The sequence below is a fragment of the Panthera pardus genome, unplaced genomic scaffold, assembly GCF_024362965.1.
Source record: "Panthera pardus isolate Hobbes unplaced genomic scaffold, ASM2436296v1 HiC_scaffold_10, whole genome shotgun sequence".
NCBI lineage: Eukaryota > Metazoa > Chordata > Mammalia > Carnivora > Felidae > Panthera > Panthera pardus.
In genome coordinates, this window is record NW_026526655.1 from 63,362,546 (window position 1) to 63,388,326 (window position 25,781).

Consider the following 25,781-nt stretch of genomic DNA (forward strand, 5'->3'; position numbering starts at 1 on the left):
TGACCTATTTCAGGCCAGAGTGCTGTTTATTTCTAGGGCCTAATCAGGCAAGAGCCGTGATCTAGTTCCTTCTTGGGCAGGTGCTGTGTGCAAAAAGAGTCTGAAAAATTCTGCTAAGCTAGAATCTGCATTAGAGCCCTGGCTATTTTAGTACCTCATATATATAGTATGAGGGAAATTACTCATATTTTCATTTTAAAAATGAGTCACAGAGCTGAGGAAGAATGTCAGTATTATGAATGTCAACAGAATTGTCTTATTTTTTAACAGGCAAAAATTTAGGAAACTGTTGACCAGCATTGTCCTTATAAACTGTGGTTTAGATTAAATTGTTACAAATGATTTCTATATATTAAAAGGCCTTTCATTTTGCGACTGTTTAGCTATTTCCTCCATGCTGATGAGACTGTAGTCTCTCACATTCCTGACAATTATTGGAATTAATAGAGAAGAAAGTCAAAATTGGTCATTTTCCTTAGAAGCTCCTGGAAATTTTCCTTCTTAAATATTGGCTGGGTTGCCCAAGGAAATTGTGGAGTTTCTGGACAGATTTTCAATTGAAGTGGTGGTTCTTTTTAGCCTGGATGGCTTGGCCATATCCTGCTTATAGGCAGAGAATTAGATGAAACGATTCTTGATGCTCTTTGTTCTGTGACCACTGAGCCCAGAAAGCCTCAACATGGAGTTTTTCCAGACCAACAGATAGATCATGAAAAGTCACCATGGCAACTAGTTTCTGAAGGGAGGCTTACAGCAGAACCAGAGGTAGGGAGCCATTGTGGAAGTAGTCAAAGGCTTAAGGAAGTTACAGGATTTTATTTTTTTAAATTTTTTTTTTTTAACGTTTATTTATTTTTGGGACAGAGAGAGACAGAGCATGAACGGGGGAGGGGCAGAGAGAGAGGGAGACACAGAATCGGAAGCAGGCTCCAGGCTCCGAGCCATCAGCCCAGAGCCTGACGCGGGGCTCGAACTCACGGACCGTGAGATCGTGACCTGAGCTGAAGTCGGATGCTTAACCGACTGAGCCACCCAGGCGCCCCTTGGAAGTTACAGGATTTTAATTGAACTGATTCTTTTTTTTTTTTTTTTTTTAATGTTTCTTTATTTTTGAGAGAGAGCCAGAGCATGAGCGGGGGAGGGGCAGAGAGAAAGGGAGATACAGAATCTGAAGCAGGCTCCAGGCTCTGAGCTGTCAACACAGAGCCCGATGCGGGCTCAAACACAGATGGTGTATGCGTCAATGTTCACAGTGGCCTTGAATAGGCTGTTTAGCCTCCATAGCTCCCTCTAAAATAGGCAGGCTTGTCCTGGAATCTCCCTCTCTCCACTTTCATACTTGTTTCTTCCATTCAGTACTCTTGTCCTGCTCTTTTCCTTCTCCTACTTGCAGTCCTACTTTGTGTTTTTCTGCTCCCTGTAGCGGATACCAGTCACATGATGCTTCCTCACCCTTCCTTCTCCTGACCTGTCAAAGCTTACAAAAGTGAGTTCCAACCCTTCAGAGTCTTCTTCTCAGCAAAATAACATATCCAATCCTCTCATGAAAAGTATTCTACTTAGATTTAAAAAAAAAAAATGCTGTTAATTTTTTAAAGTTTATTTATTTATTTTGAGGGGAACAGGGCAGAGAGAGAGAGAGAGAGAGAGAGAGAATCCCAAGCAGGCCACACTGTCAGCGCGGAGCCTGATGTGGGGCTTGAACTCATGAACTGTGAAATCATGACCTGAGCTGAAATTAAGAGTTGGACACTTAACCAACTGAGCCACCCATGTGCCCCAGTATTCTGCTTATCTCAACATTTTGGTAAGGGGCAAATACTTAACATTCTGGAGTTCAAGGGGTAGTGGCTAGAGGCATGGAGCAGGTGATAGATATCATTTTGAATGGGAAAGTCTTTCAATTTCCTTTACATCCTGTTAAGCAGGCAAAACCTCAATATTGGGCAGGTGCCATCCTGGCCTTTCTATATGACCCATCATCACTGCCCTTCTTTCCAAAGAAGTCTTGAAAAGGGACCCTGGGACATCCCGAGTGGTGGTTGGATTCCCTCATTTATCAAAAGAGGCATGATCTAAATGAGTCCAGGTTGGATCAGGTAAAGAATGAGACCAAAAAGGAGATGTGTCCTTGAAAGCAGCCAATATCATAGCCTGGGGGCAGGCATTTGTTGTCAGCTGACTCACACTGCCTTGGGATTAGCCAGCTCTACTTTCTGTTTCAACAATAAAAAGTCTTGCAAAACTGCTGGCATGTGAGACAGAGGTATCCAGAAGGTCTTGGCATCTCTTCCAGCAGCATAATGGGTCTTGGGGAAGAGACTCGTGAGAGCGTGGTCCATGCACTCCACCACCAGGGAGAGGTCCATGTTCACAAAAGAATTAGTGTCTTTCAGTTTGTCTAGACCTGTAAAAAGAGACAAAAACACCCTTACTCTTTGGAAGAAGGGGAGAAGGGGTGTGGGAGGCTAGGGTGTAAAGGGGGGGGGATGCGTATGTGGGTATTTATTTTGAATTTGCTGTTATAATTGAGGCCCTTTGTGGTGGGTTTCTATCTGTTCTTTAGGAAAGGATACAACCGTGCTTTCGTTAGACCCCTGGCTCTCAAACTTGAGTGGGCAGCAGAATCTCCTAGAGGGCTTGTTAAAACCCAATTGCTGGGTTGGTTCTGACTCACCACCTGTGAGATTCATATATAGCCTTTAATACTACAGTGTTAAAGTGGGACCCAATAGGTAGGTGTGAAGTGGGACTCAGTAATTTCCATTTCTATCAAGTTTCCAGGTGATGCTGATGGTGCTGGTCCAGGGAACAAACTTTGAGAAGCACTACTCTAAAGCAATGAAGGACAGATGCTCTATAGTCTATGAGGCCCCTGAGCCCAGGAAGTTGTGGGTTTGAGTCCAAATTTGTTTTAAGGGAATACTATATAGGAAATGTGGGTGTGCATGTGTGTGCATACGTACACTCACATACCACGTACTTCTATAATTCAGTGAATAAAGAGGGAATCATCCCCAAAAGTCTTGACTCAGAATGCTAAACATAGGCTGGTTATCAGACAGATGAAATGTCTGCCTAATGAATTATGATAGTTTTAAAGAGGCAGGTATTTTATCAGAGATTGGTAATGGCTCAAAGCATTCCTCCTGTGCTCTTAAAACATACCTGAGTTGTGTCTTCTTAAGAGAAAAGTCTATGATTTTTAAATCTTCCCTTCTACTTCAGGCCTTAGTGGCTGCAAGTTATTCAAAAAACCTAACTGAGATTACCTAATAAGTCTTAGTGTCTATTTTAAACTCTTACAACTATTGCCTTGGAAATGAAGAAAGGTGAGCTTAAATTTGTGGTCTGCTTTGGAACTGTGAGTCTGGCTGATGTCCAAGTCCTGATTTGGAAAATTCTAATAAGAACAATCAGTAAAAGAGAGGATACCTCAGCCAGGGGCCAAGTAAAAAATAATTTTCAGATGGCAGTTCATGATATATTCATAGGCATTTAGAAATATCAATGTCAATATCAAATAGAAAAAGCTCTTTTAAATGAGGGATTTTTTTTTCTGAACTACTTAGAATCTTCAGAGTTGGTAATGAGTGAGAAGCTGAGTTTTTAATGGCAGAGGTTCTCAGCATATAGTGACATGATGGCACTGGGAGGTTTGTCAAACCAGACGTTCTCGTTGATATGTATGTATGCATCTGTGTGTGTGCACAAGTGTGTGTGTGTTGGGTGGGGTTGGGTGGTTGAGGAAGTCTGTCATTCTAAAAGCCTCCCCATGTGGATCTGACTCAGCTCTTGGCTCCACCTCCAAAACTTCCAGCCTTGAACCTTGCCACAGTTGGCTGACTTACCAAATCCATCAACAAAGAGGCAGGACCAGAGTTTTAAGGTTAGAGTGACACAAAGTTAGGTGGGGCCCTGTTTGGCTCAAAGCAGGAGCTCAGTAAGTGTTTGAGGAATGTCGACTAAGCTTGTAATAAGACCAGGAAGTTTGAGGTGGAGGCAGAGCCCTGTTACAGGAAGTTCCACCAGCTCCTTAAAGCCTCGTTTACATTATAGTGCAGGGCCCAAGGATAAATGGTGAAGTCAGGCTGTCTGGGTTCAGATCTAGCTCTTCTACTTACTAATTGTGCAACATTGGGCAAGTTACTTCTCTATGCCTCTGTTTCTATAAACTTAAGGTAATAGCTACTTCATAGGGTTTATTTGGGCATTTTAAATGAAAGAGTCCATGTAAAGCACTTAGAATGGTGACAAGTACATAGCAAATGTTCACTATATGTTAGTCATCATAATCTAGTCTATTATTATTTCTCCATCCCTGACTCAATCTGATTTATGTTACTTCTCCTGCTCTCTCCACCCCCACCCCCACCCCCCCAACCCATGCATTCTTGCTCTGGAAAGCTTCCACCCAAATAATTCCTTCCTGTCCTTTAGGCCTTACTCTAACCTGACCTGTCTCATAAAGGCCACTTAACTAGCAATGCATTCATCCAGTTCTGAATTTCTTGGGTAAGTAGAGACTGCACCATCTAGCACCCACTCTGGGCTGTTGGGCTCTGTCTAAGAAGTATAGCATCAATTTTCTTACACATTGTAGAGTCACTGTTTTAGTTTCACGTGGTTACTTTTTCTTGTCAACTTGACTGTATACTAGGTAAGGTTCAGAGTCTGACTCTTTATATTTTGTAACCTCCATGAATCCTTGAACAATGTTTAGTGAGTGGTTGTTGTTTACCAAAAAGAGGAGGTTTATGTAGAGTTGAAGATGGGGGGCTCCAGCCTGGACACAACCAGGGGGAGCTGTATAGCCTTTGGTAGGACATAGCACCATTCTAAGCCTCTGCTGACTACTCCTATGGTTCTTTTGAGGAGTAAATTATAAAATTTATAAGGTGTTTAGTATAGAACTTGGCACTTGGTAACTGCCCAGTAAATGTTTGTAAACCCTTGAAGTGAGAGATGGCACTGGAATTAATACGAATCTCTGATCCATATCTAGGATTCCCTATTGGTATATTATTATGAACACCTTATTTTTTTTTTTCATTTAATTTTGAGTCTCCTTCATGTTGTCTATGATAATGAACCCCAGAGGAACCCTGGTCCACCAGAGACTTACTTTTTTCAATGTAACCTTCTCCGTATTGTTGTTTTATATCTGGAGACAGATGTTTCCAAATGGCAAGTTTTTTTTCGGTGGCCTTTACTGGATCTGATAATCCTGTTTTGAACAATCCTGGTTCAATACATGAAACGTGTACACCAAAAGCTTTCATGTCCCGTCTGTGAAAAGAATACACTGATGATGTTTAATCCAGCTTGGTTTGGAGAATGTTTGCTATTTGGATGACTATTTTCTTATGAATTTTTTTCATGGAATCACAGAATTGGATAGGTTGGAAAGGAGTAGCTTGTTCTATGCTTGCAGCTTGCAGGTGAGGAAGCTGAAGTTCAGGGTGGCGAAGGGAGGGTGGTTTAGTGGCAGAATGGGAAAGGCATCTGGGTAGGCCCATCCCCAGTTTAGTGCTCCATGTGAAGCCAGATTCTCTCATTAAATTGACAAACATTCAGGTTAAGGACAGGCTTCTTCTCAGTACGCAAAGCACCTTCTGGAGAAATGGACTGATGATTGGCCTGGGTGGATAAGTTTACCTCCATTCTAGGAATGTGAAGAGATTGTGGAACAAGTGAGGCTAGGCTGAGGGACACAGTGTGACAATCCTTGATGTGGCTAATCTGTTCCCTCTGCTGCTCAGTGAGCTCTTTCATTGTGTGGCCTCAGAAAACCAAAGGTCTGCTCATTTACTGGGCAATAAGGTTTTAGGGGAATCATGGAACCCCCCTCCCCTACCCTGGGCCTTTTAAAGCAAAATAAAGTATTGCAAACCATTATATGAATAATTACCTCCTAAATTTAATTTATATTTCCACCAAGGATATATAAGGAAGTAATTACTCATTTTATACAAGTCTTTATCCTAAGATTTTTAAAGAACTCTACCAATGAACTTAAAATGTGATTTATCTTAGGTTCTGCTTTCTAGCAACATGCCTAGTGGTTAGTTTGCAGTGTACTTAACTAAAAATAAAAATTATTTTGATCTTGAAAGATTTTGAAAATATGTTGCTTGCATTAAAATTTCAAGGGTTATTTTCCAACTTAATTGTACTTCACACACCTATCTTCTGATCTCCTTTGGGTTTTGGAAAGTATTTGGGAAGATTTGTCTCCCCACCCACTCATGAAATACCATATAATCTGGGGACAACAGGCTTTAAGTCACCCAACTAAGCTTACCAGGTAAGTAAAACCAGCATGAAACCAGTATTTTTGCTTGGCAAATATAGCTTTAAAGAGACCCAGGCTTCTCCCAGTTGGACCACTGTCCCTAAACCGTCCTACATATAGAAATTCTGGAGTTGCCACTTGACTGTGGCCTTCATGCACAGTACCTTTTCCAATACCAGTTCCATGATTTAGAAAAATACCCACTCTTTATTGGGTAATTTCAGGCATGTAGAGCTGTATTGCAATCACACAAACACTTCACTTGAAAAAAATTTTTTTTAAGTGGTTATTGGTCCCCAAGAGGATAGGAAGAAACCCTGTTGCTTTTTGTCTTTCTCTTTCCACCCATCATGTGGCCCTATACCCAGCACACACATGGGAAGTAGATGGCAGAATAGGGTGACATCTGGTTGGAGGGAAGTCCCAGGAAACAAGAAGGAATGGGAAAGATCACAGAGAGGAGCTGAGGAAAGTGACCCCGTAACATTGTTTATGCACTGCACTTGAGCATGTATGGATCTGACTTAGAGAAGCAAACTCTGGGACAACCATCTTCTGTATCCTAGCCTGGCCACTATGTGGTACATCTATGGGACATCTCTGGTAGCAAACAGGAAAAAGTACAGAATGATGGTTAGCAGTTGTGACCTGAATACAACCTCATCAATTGTCTGCTAAAACAAAAATATCAACCTTCTCTATAGGACTTAAATAAGACCCATAGTCTCATATAATTCCAAATATTCAGCATAAAAAGAACTGGAAACATTCCAAAAGAACTGGAACATTCCAAATGTTCAGCATAAAAAGAACTGGAAAATCTCAACTCACATGGGAAAAGACAATGGCAGATGCTAATGCCAAAAGGACACAGATGTTGGAATTATCAAAGTCTTTAAAGCAGCTATTATAAAAATGTTTCAAGTACAAAAGAAAATACTCTTGAAGTCAATGGAAAGTTACAGCACTTCTCCCCAAAAGGAAAAGGCAAAGAACCAAATGAAAATTTTACACTTGAAAGATATAATAACCAAAATAAAGTATTTATTGGTTGGATTCAATAGCAGAATGGTGATGGAGGAACGTCAGTGGATTTGAAGGTAGATCATTAGAAATTATCCAATTTGAACAGCAGAAAGAAAAATGATTGAGAAAGTGGACAGAACCTTAGGGATCTGTGTGATAAAACCAAAGGTCTACCATTTGTGTTATAGTCTCAGAAGGATAAGAGAAAGAATGGATTACAGGAAAAAATGTTTGAAGAAACAATAGCTGAAACCTCACCAAATTTGGCAAAGATATAAATCTACAGATTCAGGAAGCCCTGTGAATGTCAAATGTTATAAACCCAGAGAAATCCATGCCTGGGTGCACTTTGTTTGCTAAATAAGTCCTTTGTTTTAGGCTCTGGGGTTCTCTGGTAGGCACACAGGAAAATGATGTGGTCAGTGCTTTCTTGGGGGAGCAAAATCTCCACCTCTGATTAGTAAATTCCTGCTCTGAGTTTTATTTGGAAATGGAAGCACCAGAGGAAAACTGTATTTCTTGTCCTCAGGGTGGGGTTGGGGAGGTTATCATCTCTTTAGCTGTAGTGTCTGAAATGTATGGGAATATGGGTCAGGAGCTTGCAGAGAGAGAGAGAGAGAGAGAGAGAGAGAGAGAGAGAGAGAAAGCTATGTAGCTGAGTCATTATTTTGTGATAATTACATTTACTTTACCAGATAATTTTCTACTGAGGGTTTATTTATTTATTTATTTTAATGTTTATTTATCTTTTAGAGAGACAGAGCGCGAGTGGGGGAGGGGCAGAGAGAGATGGAGACAGAATCTGAAGCAGGTTCCAGGCTCTGAGCTGTCACCACAGGGCCCAACGTGGGGCTAACCTACAGCTGTGAGATCATGACCTGAGGGAAGTCAGACGCTTAACTGACTGAGCCACCCAGGAGCTCCTCTACTGATGGTTTAAACAGAATGGTGTTGTTGTGTCTGCAACTGATAGTTACACTAACAGAGAGGTCTGCCTTGATTTAGCCTCCCTATATGATTCCTTAACTATTTAACAAACTGACTTGTTGAATACGAATTCACCATCGCTATCAGTATCATGCATTAATGCAAAAAGTAAAAAGAGGCTTGTCTAGACTTAGGTCCAATCTCAGTTCTACCACTTACCAGCTGGGTGACCTTGGGCAAGTTACTTAATCTGTTTCAGGGGTATTATCTATTGGGAACTATTATTTGGAATAATTTAAAGCACTAAATAGAGTGCCTAGTGCATAATAATCACTCAATAAACATTACCAACTAATATTTCTTAGTATGTCAATGTTTACTTTACCTTAAGCTGTCATTGAAGCCTTCTAATGCATATTTGGATACAGTATAACCCCCTCCACCAAGTGCAAGCCGACCTCCAATGCTGGAGACATTGATAACCCTTCCTTGAGCTTTTTTGACCAAGGGAAGCAAATTTAATGTCACATCGATGAGTCCAAACAAGTTCACTTCAATAGGTTCCCTGTAGTCTTCCACTGTCAGCCAGTCGGTGGGAGCCAACACTCCGAGAACACCAGCATTGTTGATCAGACCCCAGAGACCTAGAACAGAGAGGAAAGAAAGGAGTTGTGATAGAAGATGGCACTGATATGGGCATCCTTGATGGAAATACAGCCCCTGCTTTACACATTTGTGCCATTTCCTCCGTCTAGCCATGTTCCTGCTTTGAAATACGTTACAGTTTTGGGAAGTAACTACTCTCAGAGAAGGTGGGAAGCTAAATTGAAATAGTTGAAGCTCTGTTACAATTTCACAGTAACTCTATTTCTGGTTCTGAATGTAAAATACTGATACTGTCTGAATGAGCCTTTTACTTTTTCATCTCAGATGTAGAGTAAAATGGTCTATTTTTCCCACTTGCTAGATGGCAAAGTGAGAGATTATTTATAAACTGCTTTTTACAGACAAAGAGCAGTATCAATCTACTTCACATCTATTTTTGGTAAAAAATCTAGTCATCGAAAGTTTTATTTTATGATGGAAAACATTTAATATTGTTAAATTTGTTTGGAAATCAAGTATTAAAAATGGTCTGGAGGGGCGCCTGGGTGGCTCAGTAGGTTAAGCGTCTGACTTCGGCTCAGGTCATGATCTCATGGTTGGTGAGTTAGAGCCCCTCATTGGGCTCTGTGCCGACAGCTCCCAGCCTGGAACCTGCTTCAGATTCTGTCTCCGTCTCTCTCTGCCCCTCCCCTGCTGGTTCTTTCTCTCTCTCAAATATAAATAAACATTAAAACATTTTTTTAAAAAATGATCTGGGAACATTATCAAACCATTGCTTTTCAGGTTCAGAGTCTCAACTACACAATGAAGATGTGATAGAGAAAAATCACATACATTTGGTTTCGTTTTTTCCATTTTGGATCCTAATATCTTCATTAATGAGAATATTTCAAGCTTCATTCAAGCCAATAAAAGTCCTCTAGTTTGGAATGCTGTCATCTTGGCAGAATGAGGTCTGATGGCTTACTACTCTATCACGATGATCTAAGACAGCTTTATCAGAGTCTCAGGCTATTTTCTACCTTTTCCCATGGAAAATGTGTGAGTTGTGGAATGATTTTAGAGTGAGAAGTAGGTCCCAGGTATCCAGATGGCAATTTGGGGATTGCTCTCATGATCTCCTGTAGCTTTTAGCTCCAAGTGCCTTTGCTGTATATGTGGCTAAACTAGAACTTCACGAGAGAAGAGCAGGAAAACTCAATACCTCCAATTCACTTCTAAATTTGCCCACCGAGACTTATGACTGAGAATAATGGGGACTGTGTCTTTCATGCAAACAGAGAGCTTGCAACTTGGAACTACTGAGGGCTCTATCCTAAGATTTTCCCAATATTCTCCAGTACCGTAACTGGTCTTTAGGAGACATTTTCTTGAAAGGCCATTTAAGATCCAAACACATTTAACTTAGCTGTGGCTACTTTACAACACCCCCTCCATTTTTGCCACCCCTGTATCACTCACCTTTTTCCCCAACTTGGTTTTTCACCCACTGGGCAGTCCTCTTGACATTCTCTGGGTCTGTTACATCTAGAAGCACGGTGTGAAGCCTTTCTGAGGTTTCTGCCTTTAAAGCTGTTGATTTTGATTCAGTCAGACAAGCAGCAATTACATGAAATCCTTTTTTATCAAAAGTTCTGGCTGCCAAATTTCCAAAACCCGTGTCACACCCAGTAATGAAAATGTACTTATCAGTGATGTCTGCAATCTTTAGTTGTCTTTTATAATTCCATACAAAACCACAAAAGATTAGGAGGGCTAATACCCAAAAGAACATGTTCTTTCCAGTATATGATAGGAACTCTCCTTTCTTGTACAATAAAAGAAGATGGTGACCTGAATGTTCAAAATTAGAAAGAAAATTCAAATTAGAACCATCAAAGGATTATAACCCAATTTTTACGAACTTCAGATACTTTAATGCATTTGAGTAGATAGTTTTTAAAAAACAATAACTGTTATTTAGTTGGAAACATGGCTATTTAAGTGCTAAACCATAGCTCTAAGTAATGTGAAAACCAACCAAGCTACGGTCAGAGAAAGTAAACAGGAGAGAGAGAGACAGAGACAGAGAGAGAGACAGAGAGAGAGAGAGATTGAGAGATGCCATGGCAAAGCTGACACAGGTCATTGGGTTTGATGTGACAGTAATCTCATGTGTGAATTCATCTATCTGAAACATAGACTGTCATGGTAAAATCTTATCTCTTGCAACTTCATGAAATTCAATCTATTAGAAAATGTTCAATTTCAATTGATTGATTCGATTCTTAATTATTCTTAGACTGTCAGGAAAAGGAGAGTATTTTGGTATTGCCATTATGAAAATGTTCCTAAGTTGGTTTCCAGTTTGTTATTTTCAGTAGCTTATTGTCATCCTTCAACCCAACTCTAAAAACCATCACAACACCATGCAGAGAGTATGCAGTGGGCAGCCGCCAAGGAGTTCATGGAGAGAGGGTGAGATGAGTGGGAAGAGACTGAGGGATGATGGCCGAAGGCACAGTGTCCCAAACAGAATCAAGAAGTCTCAGATTCTGTTCTCTCTGGCTTTCGGTGAGGAAGAAGATTCGCACGTACATAGGACAAAGGAGAGCAAATTCTTTCCTGAAAACCATGAAGCTTTGACTGTAAGCAGTGCAGAATGACTTGGACAATTAGTTTGACAGGGCTAGATGGCCTAGGGCCTAAAATCAAAAAGGTGGAGGGCCTCCTTTCCCCTTTACTCAGAAGACTGCACCTGCATTTTGCCTCAGCATGTATTACCTTTTTTTACTTTTTTTAAATTAAAAAAATTATGTCATGTACACTTACTACATCAATTTAGAAATATCACACTTCTTTTTGGATTAAAAATACATGTTAAAAAAAGAATATTATATTAATTTTATAATCTTGACCATTTAAATGCATATGCTGTCTTAAAAGTTACAGTAATTATTGGGGCACCTGGGTGGCTCAGTCAGTTAGGCATCTGACTCTTGATTTCAGCTCAGGTCATGATCTCATGGTTTGGGCTCTGTGCTGACAGTGAGGAGCCTGCTTGGGATTCTCTCTCTTCCTCTCTCTGCCCCTCCCCTGCTTGCAAGTACTCTCTCTTTCAAAATAAATAAATAAACATTACAAAAGGTTATTATGCAGTGTTTGGCTGCAAAATTACAGTTGTGAATGAATCAAGCAATTGTATGATTGAAAACAAGGGTGATATTAATTTGGAAGTGTACTATCAAAAGTATCACAGGGAGGGATTTCAGACTATTTGGAGATATAAAATTCCCCAATATATACATATTCCCCATAATATAGATATAAAATATGTATTATGATGTTTGTTATTTACAAAGACAGCCAATACCGTCAATTTTACTGTGGATACCGGTGGCCAGGGAAGGGCAAGCTATCCCATAGGACAAAGTGAACAAGAACTGGAGGGCATTTACCTGTTTGCCTAGGTCTGAGCATCACGATGGCTCAGGCCTCCTAGCTCAGCCATAGGCAACACAAAGGAGGAAGATTGTTAGGTCCCACCACATGTAAGAGCAGCCCTGGGCCTGTATTGGCTCTCTCTGCCTTTGGAAGCAAGAGGGGCAGCAGAAAATATCACCTTGGGAAAAACCCTATTTCCTTCGCTTTTGACTCAGAAAGTTTCCTTTCTTTGCCCCATGTTCACACATATCTCTGCCCTTGATCCAGAGCCACCCTTAGAATCAAGAGGGGCCTTATGTGCTAAATAGAAGATAAGACTTCAGTTGAAGTTCAGACCTTACGGGTGCTTCTGGAATCATGACTGTTTATGGACACTGTGTTCAAAGTACTTGCAAGGCCAAGCAATTTTATAAACTTTGACCTTTCTCTCTCTCTCTTTTTTTAATGTTTACGTATTTATTTTGAGAGAGAGAGAGAGAGAGAGAGAGAGATTGAGAGAGAGAATGAGAATGAGTGAGCAGGGGAGGGGGCAGAGAGAAAATGGAGAGAGAATCCCATGCAGGCTCTGTGCTGACAGCATAGAGCCCAAACCATGAGATTGTGACCTGAGCCAAAATCAATAGTTGGATGTTCAACCAACTGAGCTGCCAGGTACCCCTGGACTTTCTTTTTCTTTCTTTCTTTTTCTTTTTTTTTTTTTTACAATTATTTCCTGGTTTTTCATTTGAACCATTTAAAAAAATTGTTCATTTTTTTTCCTGCTTGTAAAAGTAACTTATGCTCATGGTAAAAAGAATTTGGCAAATACAGAAAAAATTAAAGAAGGAAATAATGATTATCACATTTGGCTCTTAGTGTTTTGGTAAGTCTTCTTGTATATATATTTTCCTGTATACGTAAATGTTTCTCTCCCTAATAAGGAATAGAAATATACAGAATTATACACACACACTCATGTGCACACATACACACAATTTTTGTCTGCTGCTTTATAAGGAACAGATTATTTCAGATAAAAAATAACGCAATCTAATATATCTTCTTCACTTCTCAAGGAAATTCTGGGCTCTGCCTTCATCTTTTTTCCCAGAAAAAGATATGTAAGTAAAGAAAGAAAAGGCAAGAGAACTATCAATTGATAAAAATAAGTCAGAGGTAAACATTAAAATATGGTAGGTTTGAGCAAACTAGTTGATTCTTTGGATACAGCTGTGCCTATTTCTAAAGCAGTCAAGTTTGTAGACTATCGTGGCTTAATAATTTGGCATAGTTTCACAAATCTTTCCTGCGTAGGAGTTATTGATTTGTGGCAAATCAATGTCCATGTAGTAGAATTTTCCCTTCTCAAACATATAAATACATTAAAAATGTATAATTTTGAGGTGAAGTGTTGGTGTAACTACCTTTTGCAAAATTTCATGTTTAGATATTTTAAGGAAATTTTGTATTTATAAATTCAATTAGTATAGTGTTTTGTTCAAGTCTGGCCTCAATTAATTGAATAATTGGATAACTAAATGTTGAATATGTTTTCTGAATGGATTCTGTAGCCTTAACTGCAATCCAAACCCCATGGAATTATTTGAAGAAGGCAAATGCTCATGGAGTTTAATGTGTACTAGATCAGAGAGTAGAAACTTTCTATGTTGTCAAGTTTTGCTGGGGGCAAGCATAAGGGGAGTAATCGTAAAAGAATGGTTTACATTTGTGAAGCATTCTACGCTATACTTTTACATATAGATCTCATCTGGTTCTCTCAACAGCTTTTTTGAGTTAAAGAGGGCACATTGTTTGCCTTATTTTATAGAAGAATCAATATGCTAACTAATAAATGTAAAAGGAATGATGGAATTAGAAAGTCATCATTTAGCAACTGACATCATAACAATTATATCAGAGAAGTTTGATCAATGGATGCTAAAACTAGTAGGTGAAATTCTGATAAGAAACCATTATAGAATCTCAAAAAATCTCCCCATAAGATAGGCACTAGTTAAAAAGAGAGTAATAATAATTTCACAGAAGAGAAATCTGACAGATACCACCTTACCCAAGTGATAAAAATTAACACTGCTAGTCATGGGACAAACCAACATTAGGTGCCTCCTGGGATGGTGCACTGGAAAGGACACAGCAACACTTTTGTACATAAATGGATCCTAATCCTGCATGGAGCTACCTCTTCCATAGACAATATATGGCATATACTCTTTAAAAATGTCAAAGTCATGAAGGAAAAGAAAGATTGAAGACTGCTCCCGATAAACGGAGACTAAAGAGATATGACAACCCAATGCAACATGTGATACTGGACCAGAAAACTATTTTTTTCTTTTGCCAGAAAGGATTTTATTTGGTCAACTCATGAAATTTGAGTGAGATTTGTTGATCTGACAAATAATATTGCATTCTCAATAAATATTAATTTTTCAATTTTTATAATTTACTAAGATTATATAGAAAGTTCCTGCTTTTTAGGAAATATACACTGAAGTATTTAAAGATTAAGTAGCACCATGTCTCAACTCAGTTAAGACCATGTCTTTAACTCTGTTAAGAAAATAATAAGAATATTCATATAAATAAGTAAACATATAAAGGAAGCAAGCTGAGTTTCCATTGATAGATGAATGGCTAAAGAAGATGTGGTTGCCCAACCACAAACAGGTGGTTGCCAGGGCAGAGGTGGGGGGTGGTGGGGGTGGTTGTGGGGGGATGAGTGAAATAGGTGAAGGGGATTAACAGGTATAAACTTCAGTTATAAAAGAAATAAATCCCAAGAATAAAAAGCAGAGTATAGGAAATATAGTCAATAATAATGTAATAACTTGTATGGTGATAGGTGGCATGCATTTTGTAATGTATATGAATGTCTAGTCACTATATTGTACACCTGAAGCTAATATAATATTGTATACCAACTATACTTCAATTAACAACAAAACCCCCACATACATATGGTTATAAAGAGAGAATGAAAATGCAAATGTGGTAAAATGTTAATATTTGGGGATTCTGGGTTGTATTATTTTTTCAACTTTTCCACAAATTTGAAATTATTTCAAAATAAAAAAGTAAAAAATTGGCAAGGGAAAATAAAACATTTTTTTTTTTTTCCTGAGAAAAGGCTTCACTAGACCCAAAGGGTTTCATGCACAAAATAGGTAAGAACTCCGGCACTTCAGAATCTAGTGACCTTGGACTTCTACTCTTTGGTAAGTTCACCTTCACAACTAGTGGAGAAAAACAAAAACTCAAACCAAAGCAGTAAGATTCCTTCCTCCTTCCTCATCCTCTCCATTTCTCCCTTACTTCCTCATTCCCTAGCCAAACACATTTTTCCTTGGTGACAAGCCACAGAGAAGAGCTTTTTAGTTGTTAAGGATGGGCTCACACTTATGTTCAAAAATTTTTTGAATATTTATTTTTGAGAGAGAGAGAGAACATAGTTGGGGAGAGGCAGAGAGAGAGGGAGACACAGAGTCTGAAGCAGTCTCCAGGCTCTGAGCCATCAGCACAGAGTCTGATGCGGGGCCCTAACTCATGAACCATGAGATCATGACCTGAGCCGAAGTCAGACGCTTAACGGACTGAGCCACTAAGACGCCCCAAAGATGGGTTCACATTTTAAAATGTGTTGTCTTTATTAGGTACCTCTCTAGGCTGAGAGTCATTTCAGAAGCTGGTGTCCCAGCCTGCAGCCAGAATCCAGGGGACTACCAACTCTGACCTAGAGTTTTATAAAGCCTGTCCTTACCCCAAATATTATTGTCTAAAAAATACTGGTTCTTCTTCAATTCTTAAGGTTCACATTCCTCTAGGTCATCGGACCAGTCAACCATAAACCAATACATACACACCTCTGACCTCTAATAGTATTTTAGCCAAGATTCCATGTGTTGTCATGTTCCTGAGCAGCAGCCCTTGGTCAGAGTCATTGGGAACATGACCTGTATACAGAAGCTGATTGATGGCTGGTTGGTTCATTGACCACCAAGAAGTAAATGAATAACTGTGATTACTATGGCTGCCTCAACAATACACCGCCAGCCTGGTCACCTTCACATGGCTCCTTGGTCCCTAAAATTCAGAGACTTGGGGCACTGACCTTAGTGGCTTGGCTGTTTGTTTATCTGCTTTGTCTTCCATCTCACAACAAAGTGCTTACCAGGGGTACACATCGCTTGGTTCAAGGCAAGGAGCACCTCATCTGTAACAGTCCTCTTAGGATGCAGTGGCTGTGAGCCTGTGGACTCATCAAAGGTGAGAGCAGAGTAAAGGAGAGCAGGTCTGCAGCCCTCACACTGCAGTGTGTGGACAGCCGCATCCTCTGAACCAGTCCTGGAGATATTTCTTAAGCCCAAATAAACACTAGCCACTTTGCTAGGAAAAATAAACGTGGGAAGCAAGGACTGAGGCCACACACACACACACATGGCAGTAGGGCAGGGGTTAGGAATCCAGGTCTCAAAATCAGACAGGTAGAGGTCTAGTCCCAGCTCCTCTATCATCAGAGGTCTTTGGGCACATTATTTATATTTTCTTAGCCTCCATTTTCCTATTTGCAAAATGGAAATAATAACTTTTCCGTTGGAGAGTACCTCGCAAAAAAAAGTGACTAAATATCTGCTACATAGGCAGAAGCTTATCGCTGTGGCAGGATCAGTCATGCTCACTTGGGAAGGCCTGGGGTACTTTTCCTATTTTGGGTCAAATAATTATTTGTTGTGGAGTCTGTCCTGTGCATTGCAGGATGTTTAGCAGCACCCCTGGCCTCGATCCTCTACATGCTAGTAGCACCCCCACCCCAGTTGTGACAACGAAAAATGTTTGCCAGTTGTCCCCTGGGGGACAAAACTGCTTCCATTTGAGAAACACTGTTCTAGCGGTTCCTTGCCTTGTGGGTCCAGAACTTCACAACATCAGAACTATTTTTCTGGAAGCTCAGTCATTAGTTCTCTGGTGGTGCCACATTGATGAGAGTTTATTTATTTTTAATGGCCTTACCAGAAAAGTTTTATTACTTATAAAATATAACTCACATCTTGCTAATATTAGTATTAGTTTCTATGATTTAGAAAAAGTGCCTTTTTGTCATCATGAGGTTGGAGGCAGTGAAAAAGCCAAAGTTAGAAATTACCAAGTTAGCACTCCCAACATTTGTGAGGCCTCAATTCTGGCTAAGACTTTTGGGTTTGGGCCACTACAGGTTCCTCTGTGGAAGCCCTTCTGGTGGGATGTCAATTGATTCTGCAGAATTCAGAATATGGTACTAGAAAAACCATGGTACTTGGATTCCCAGTTCACCAGGTCAGGTAGGAACGGTAATAACTGCTATGGTTTATTGAGTGCTTGCTGTATTCCAGGCCCTCTGGTAGAATCTATGAATACTTATCTTATTTATTTATTTAATTATTTTTGAGAGAGAGATACAGAGAGACTGAGAGAGAGAGAGACAGGGCATGAGCAGGGGCAGCGCAGAGATGCGGGGCTCGAACTCATGGACCGTGAGATCCTGACCTGAGCTGAAGTCAGCCATTCAACCAACTGAGCCACCCAGGCGCCCCTATCTTACTTAAACCTTACAGTAACATTATCTCCATTTTATAGAGAAAGAAACAAATTCAGAAATGCAGGTTAATTGGCTCAAGATACAATCATAGTGCTGTTTGGGGACCCCGGCCACTTTGATTTGGCTATTCATGCTTTAATCCTTTGCTGCACTGCCACCTGGATTCCCACTGAACTCTGGGAGTCTGGGCTATGTGTACAATTCTCTACAACCACCAGTACTTGTGTGATACTGGGTATTAGGTAAATTAGTGCTGTAGAAGGAAAGAAGGAAGAAAAGAAAAGAAGGAAAAAGTTTCAACTCTAAGCCCAGGGTTCTGGTGATAGTTGGGTTAAGTCTTTGAGCCCTCTGAACCATCAGGCAAAAGGCTAATAATAGCAATATAATGTTCACACTTCCAACTTAGGAAACTTTAAGAACTTTTGAAGAGTGTTCAAGTAATATTTATCTCATTTAATTGTCAAAATATTTCTGTGAGCTAGGTACAGTAGGTATCGTACATGAAGTTATCAGCCAGAGAGTGGCGAGAGCTAAAATTCTGATCTCAGAACCCCTAGACTGTGTGGAAGGAGAAGGAATAACTGCAAAGAAATTAGACCATTATCAGTTAGTAGGAGGAATGGAAATACTTTATCAAAATTCTTGACCACAAAGATTCAAAAGGAACCAAGAAAGGAGAACTAATTGTGTCTTTCATTTGCCATGCAAAATGCTTTGCTGCTTTGGGAAAATATTGCAACTCGATTGCTGTCCTTGCTCACTTCTGCTTTTTTTTTTTTTTTTTAACTTTCTATAACTGGGTTTATTTCCCTAGTAAAAAGTCCAAAATAAGATGCTTTGATTTCACTTCTCTTACTGATCTTCCTCTGCCCTTTAAAATTAAATGACACAATTAAAAATAAACAAAAGAACTGAGAATAATGTCTCAATGTCATTCTGAGCAATGCTTTTCATAAGAAATATATAATTCTTTTAAAATACATCCTCCAACCAGATTTCATTTCATTTCTACATAACTCCATGGAGGGCTTTGTTTTAGAAAGCAATATTGAAACTTGTCAATCACACTGATTGATAGGAATTTGTAGGGTTTGAATTTACTTGCAATTTGTTGCAATCATGGCCCAAGTTGAATCAACAACTAAGTTGTTCATTAAAAAACATCAAATAGAGAGCATTTAGAAGTAGCTTTCTAATATTTTCTTTTTGAAGTTCTCTTGCACAGCTTTCGTAATATCGATGGCATTCTGGACATATATGTCCTTAGTGCATTTAAATATCGTTAACCTAGCTAAGTATACCAAATTCCTTTTTAGTTTGATCTTTTCATTGAAGTAAGAAATTCTATTTGTTTGTTTTTGTAACCCAAGTGACCTTTCACAGATTTCAGCTGCACTTTTAAGAAAACTAAGTGTTTAGATCTAATGACACAAACTAAATCATATGACTAATAAATTATGTTTCTGTGAAAAAAAATGTTCAAGTTGGGCACCCAGAAATCTAAGGAGAAAATTTTAAGTGAAGCCAAGGGATCCTATATGAAGTATGCTTCCATTAAGTAACAAATGCTTCTTTGAAGGTCTGATTAAAATAATAATTGATGATGATGATGACGAAAATGATCATGATGATATAACTGAGGGGGTATTTGTCATCATGGAAACATTAAGTTCTCTCATTCAATGGAATGAAGAAGCTCCTTTGACAGTGACATTCCCCTTGAGTCCTGCTTCCTCCAGGAGGGAAGTACCCTGGGTGTACTTTGTGTGGTGGGACCGGTGAGACACGGAGGAGGGCGTGCTTCCTTTGCAGACTCATTCATTCAGTCTCCTAGAAGAGGTCTGGCAGCCACTCTTAATGTAGGGAAGGCCTGACACATGTACATTTGGCGTTTTTATTTCTAAGGATAAAAGTATCTCTGAGTTGCTTCTGCCTTTTCTCAAAACTTTTTCATTATCATTTATCATAACACCTACAATTATTAATTAATTAATTATCCCCGATACCCCTAGTTGATGGCTTTGCCAATATGGTTCCTGACAGTACTGGCAGGGTAAGAATTATTGGTAAAGCCATGGCTGCTTTACTTAAGAGATTGTATATTGTATATGATTTAGTTTATCATCACAAGGCTTCAAAAAAAGCTTAGAATATGGAGAGAATGTTAGGTATGTATACAGAAAGTGTGTTCAAAACTGCAGTGTGTTTCTTTTCCTACACAGTCATCTTTGAGTGGAAGTAAAGGTGTGAGTTTTGAAAGTCTGTACCTTAAGAAAGTGACACTGTTATAAGGGTTTTAAGACAAATTCCCCCTTTCCTCATCTGAAATGTATGAGATAATGATTTTTTTCCTTGTATTTAAACATTGGGATTTGTTCTAAAATTGGGCGTACTTTTCAAGTCTCAAAAACATGAAGATGATACAACATTTAAATTTCATTTCATGCAGCACCTAGCCAAGGATATTCTTAGAGCATCTAACATACGCTAAAGGATACTAAGATAAATAAAGCATGGGGCGCCTGGGTGGCTCAGTCGGTGAAGCATCCAACTTCGGCCCAGGTCATGATCTCACAGTTTGTGGATTCGAGCCCCACGTCCAGCTCTGTGCTGACAGCTCAGAGCCTGGAGCCTGCTTCAGATTCTGTGTCTCCCTCTCTCTCTGACCCTCCCCTGCTTGCTCTCTGTCTCTCTGTCTCTCTCTCAAAAATAAATAGATATTTAAAAAAAATTTTTTTTAAAGGATAAATAAAGCACTGTCCTTACCTTGGGCTAGTAGGGTAGGGGGACATTTCAGAGCTATTTGTACAACCTTAAGTTGATTTTTAAATTTTTTTTTTAACGTTTATTTATTTTTGAGACAGAGAGAGACAGAGCATGAACAGGGGAGGGGCAGAGAGAGAGGGAGACACAGAATCTGAAACAGGCTCCAGGCTCTGAGCTGTCAGCACAGAGCCGGACGCGGGGCTCGAACTCACGGACCGCGAGATCGTGACCTGAGCCGAAGTCGGCCGCTTAACCGACTGAGCCACCCAGGTGCCCCTGATTTTTGATCTAAATGCATGTTTTATTTAAACTTTTTCCTCAGCTGCTAAAAATTAACCCATTGAGAGAGTGTCCCACACCACCATTTTATTCATAAAGCCTTTAACAAAGGCTGCCAAGATTAAGTGGCAGTGAAGCCACTAAATTGACTTTCTCCCTTACCTGTTGCATGTTGGGAGTCAAAGTGAATACAGACTCAGACTGGGGGAAAAGCCCAACGTCTTCCAGGTAAAATGCCAGGCACAGGATCATGAAATGGAGAGTAAATATCTGAAGCGAGTTTACTGCTCTCATCTTAGTTTCCAGGAATCAAATATGCACTGTGAGGAGTTCCCTGCTTCCTTCTGCCCTAGAAGGTGTTTTTCTCACCCACTTTAGTGTGCATGTGTGCATTCGCCTCAGGTGACATCTGATAATATTGGCAAGGCCGGTTGATAAACAGAACAGAACTATAGGTAGCAAATCTGCTGCTCTAGTAAGAAACTCAGCTAAGATTCCTACTCTTTTTTGGAGCCCCTCCCCCATTCAGTTTCCAGCTAATTATAAGTTTTACAGATGGTGTCAAATAGGCACAGAAAGAATAACTAGATATAAATTGGATTGTAACTCTAGAGTGCCAAAGAACATTCAAACAGAGACCTGGGAGAGCTTAAGGCAAGGATCTGGGTGACATTGGGATCACTTTTATGGTAAGATGGACTCAGTGTCCATCACAACCTTCTAACATTGTTATTGTTATTATAGCATGAAAAATAACTCGATTAATTTTGTAAGAGTGAGGAAAATCAAAGGCAGTTTGAAGACTGACATGAGAAACCAAGAGATAAAGGACAGAATTCAGTCATTGGTTACCTTACTGAGAATGAACTGGGGCGCAGAAGCTGTTGTGGACCGGCTGGGCTAAGTGCCGTCTGCCCACTGTGCTGGGCAAGGAAGGGTTGAGCCACCTGACCACACTGATCCCCTGGAGGTGTTGATGCCTGGGCTTCCGTCAAGTTCTGAGTTCATATATGTGTGAGAAGTCCTCCGGTTCCCACCTTACTCTGAGTCACTCTTATATGACACTGATGACTAACTCTCTCTTCAGTGGATGAAGAAAGCCAAGAAGCTGGGGGTCATGTGTTTCCAAAGGAATTGGTAGTAGCTTCAGTAAATTAAATTTAGCAACTTTCAGAAGAGACTTAAAAATGATTAATAACATTCCTTTAACTCTGAGTGCAATCTCTTGACCAAATTCAGCGGTTGAAATAATGTAACGTGGAAACATTTTGTAAACTGTCTGGTGCATTGTTTTAATCATTTAATTTTGAATTATGATTACTGTTCATAATCTCTAGGGTTTTTTTTTTTTCTTCCTGTTAACCTGCCTTTGCTAACTTAGTACTCCTTCTTTCCTAAGAGAGTAGGTAAGGGACACCAATCTGATGATTCTTTTTATCATTTTTTTTTTTAACACCGATGAGCAAGGAGATCAAAATAATTTAGTGAAATGAGGTTCTGTACTTATTTATGAGTCTTAAGGTATGTCGAGGAGATCTTACCTAAATGATTTCTGGGACTAAATCACTGAGAACAGGAAAGGATGCCCCTTCCCTTCCCAGAGTTGTTCTGTTTCAGAGTTTATCACAATTGACCTGCCGTATCCAGGGACTGCAATGGAAAATATTGAGGCTCCAGAGGAAGAGGAGGAAGAGACAACGCTATTATGCACCCGCCCCATCCCCTAGGCTACCACCTCCCCCCTTAGGCACACAGCCAGGTACAAACTCCACTGATTGTTTACTTTCAGTTTCCCTACATATCAGTTTATTGCTTTATGTCTCAGACTGCCCAGACTTCTGTCTTCCCTCTTTGAAAATGCAGTTTATTTTGGTTTAGCTGGGATGAGTGAATGAATGAACATATCTGTCTAGGTAGAGCTTGAACACTGCTATCACACTATAAATTAAATGGGGATCGTTTGTCTCCAAAAGAATAAGAAGCCAAGACTGAAATTTATACAGGTAAAGATGTAGGGCGCCACAAATATGCCAAATATACTTCTTCCCCTTTAACATTCTGCAAGTCAAAGTAAGGCTTACATAGAAAACCCCTTAGAGAAATAATACATTGACTTCGATCTACATGAAGAAAAGTATAAATGATTAATATCAGATCCTTTCTGTGAGCAAGTTATTGTCATTGAGATGAAGAGAGCTATAAGCACCTGGGTGGTCATGTAGGATTGAAGGGAAAAGGAGAAAGAAAAGGCTATGACATTAGTATGTTTCCCCCTTGTCAAATGGTCCCATATAGGGGTTTAAGCAATGGAACTATTTGTCAGCAGTAACCATATCTGGACTGTAACTAGATCTACATTCAAATACACATCTTAAAAGCTAAATTTCCTTTCATTCTATTCCTTAACAAGGTAACCTATGAGATGTTACTTTGTTCAGCACTCTCTCTAAGTTAGTTAGACTTCTGGTTATCGAAGGTGATGTAAAAGATACAGAGCAAATTGCAATTCTATTTTTTCCCTAGTTCCTTTATAAAGCAAAAGATTGCACTGTGGATTTCATTTAAATGTATTCATTGTTGATAATTGGGCTGTACTTTTATAGGTACTGCCAGTGTCAAAACACTAAATATATGACTCTCCTTTTTCTTCTAAATCTCTATGTCTCCCATATTTCCCCCAATTTCTGTCAAAGGGTGCCTTCTCCACCTTTCCAGACACCAAAACACAAGGAGAATGTCCAGATTCAAGACAGTCTCTGGTGACATATATCGGGTTTTCTACAACTAACTGCACTGTGCTGGGGTCCAAGCCAGACATAATCCTAAATGAGTCAGATGAAGAAAACCACTTACCCCAGCACTGTAGGCTGTGGTGGGTCCAGCTCCTGAATATGGTTGATGTCACTCTGGTAAGGGGGTGGGGGGCAAGGCTGTTTATGCTGAGTGTATGTTGGCCTTCCCCTTCCTGGTATAGTATAATCCACTCTCTCAGGTCACTCCCAGTGGACTGTGCCTTTCTGAATAACTATGAGTTGGTATTACGTCATTGTATTTTTAAAAGTGTACTTTGTAATTTTTACTTCCTCCTTTTGTCAACAGACAGTGCTCTTATTTCCAGTATAAAGATTCCCCTTTTTGCACCAACAATGCATTTGACATTCGAGCTGCTTAATTGCAAATGCTGCCCATAAATGCGTTGCTAGGCTTGGTCAAAACTAGGAGCTTTGTTGCTCATTAGGCATTTCCTGACTCTCCCCATTGTAAGATGAAGCTGGGCTAATCTTTTGTTTCCCTCCACTGTAAAATCCTTACAAATACTAATAGTTAAGGACTGAATTGTGAGAACATTTAGTAGATTCTTTGAAGAAAGATCTTATTTGCAGAACACACAACCGTTTAGCTTACTCAAACAAGAGGTCTTGGTTTGAAAGATGGGGGTGAGGAGTATTATATTAGGGAGCATTGCCCTGGAAAGAGCAAGAGAGATGAATGAAGGCTTAATAAGAAAAATGTGACTCTCACAGAGGAAGGAGGTGGGTCCTCCTTTTGGTGTGACTGTCACGTGTAGACCATTAAAAAAACCATTAAAAAGACCATGACTTAGGAATGATCATCTTGCCAAGTTTCTTGGTTTCTTCTAATTCAAGACAACTCTCCCCCCCCCACCACCACCCAGAATCTTAGTCGAGATGGCTAATGACTCAAATGAAATTAAGAGCAGATGGTAGATACATTACATTGTGCAATATGTAACACAGTAGGAAAGAACTCACTGGGATCCATGAAATGGAGAGAAGTTAGAGGTTAACTCTTAGCAGTTAGAGATAACTGTCTTCAGACCCTGTTTGGGGGTATTTTATATTGTCTGTTCTGTGCCATGCCTGCATTAGGTTCATGAGATACAAAGATGAATAGGGCCTTTTCTATTGAGGAACCACTTGCCATTAGCTCACTGGATGCTGATTAGGAGATCCCATAGAGGTTTTCCTCTCCTTGAATGGCCCCTGCTCCTTGCTGGCTTCCAACATGTGACTCTTACTTGTGGCTTTTTTTTTCCACTCCTTGAGACTGTTTTAGATTGCCAAGGAAAGGATGATCTCACCCTTTGCTGTGGATGTGTGAAATGCTACAGCCTTTTTTGAAAGCTATCAGGAAACATCAATTAAAATAAAATATACATGATATTTTTTGACCCAGCAATCTCACTCTCGGGAATCCATCCTACAAAAACAAAAGCCAGCATATACGTATATGTGAACAAGATGTGGCAAAAAAAAAAAAATCCAGGAACAAAGTATTTGCCACCTGAAGTAGGATGGCTGAGTAAATTGTGGTGGATATGCACATGGAGTATTATTTTGGAGCCATTAAATAGAACAAATTAGAACTCTTCTACTAGGCTTGGAAGGCTTTTCAAGACCTCATTTTTATAAAGCAAACAGAGAATCTCTGCATGTGAATAAGATATTTATGTGAACATGGAGAAAATACGGAGGGATATGTATTGGATTGTTAATATGGGTCACCGTAGTTAGGTGGTGTAGGGTGAAACAAGAGAGGGTGAGGCAAGAGAAAAAGGAAAAGATTTTTTTTTAAGATTACAGTGAGAATGATATGATTCAGCACAATGGCAACTAGGGAAAAGTCTTATCCACACTCATGGCCTCCCCCAAAACACCAAAAACAAACAAAAAAAACCCCTCAATCTAATATAGCCTTCACATCCAATTACCAATTTACAGGAAATATAGAGAATAGGGGAAACAGATTAAACTATATCCTGGAGGTCTTATCAGCAAACCAATGAGGGCAATTCTAAGGACAAATAATATGGTTTATTTAATAGAAATAAATTACACAGACAAAAAAATGGAAAGGAAGTCTATT

The 25,781-nt window shown here is 39.7% G+C and overlaps 1 protein-coding gene across 3 annotated transcripts; it reads right to left on the reverse strand.

Annotated features, from left to right (window-relative positions):
• Positions 1 to 1,571: 1,571 nt before the first annotated feature.
• DHRS9 (dehydrogenase/reductase 9) lies at positions 1,572 to 23,893 on the reverse strand. Of its 3 annotated transcripts, none has more exons than XM_019458717.2 (5): positions 23,748 to 23,893; positions 10,316 to 10,687; positions 8,634 to 8,892; positions 5,126 to 5,289; positions 1,572 to 2,407 (listed from the first exon to the last, which is right to left on the reverse strand). In XM_019458717.2, exons 2-5 carry the CDS (start codon positions 10,626 to 10,628, stop codon positions 2,184 to 2,186), a joined length of 960 nt encoding a protein of 319 aa, XP_019314262.1. In that variant the 5' UTR covers positions 10,629 to 10,687; positions 23,748 to 23,893; the 3' UTR covers positions 1,572 to 2,183. The 3 variants fall into 3 exon arrangements, with proteins under 3 accessions (XP_019314262.1, XP_019314254.1, XP_019314247.1); XM_019458709.2 differs by lacking the exon at positions 23,748 to 23,893 and adding an exon at positions 21,752 to 21,910; XM_019458702.2 differs by lacking the exon at positions 23,748 to 23,893 and adding an exon at positions 21,747 to 21,910.
• Positions 23,894 to 25,781: the final 1,888 nt, after the last annotated feature.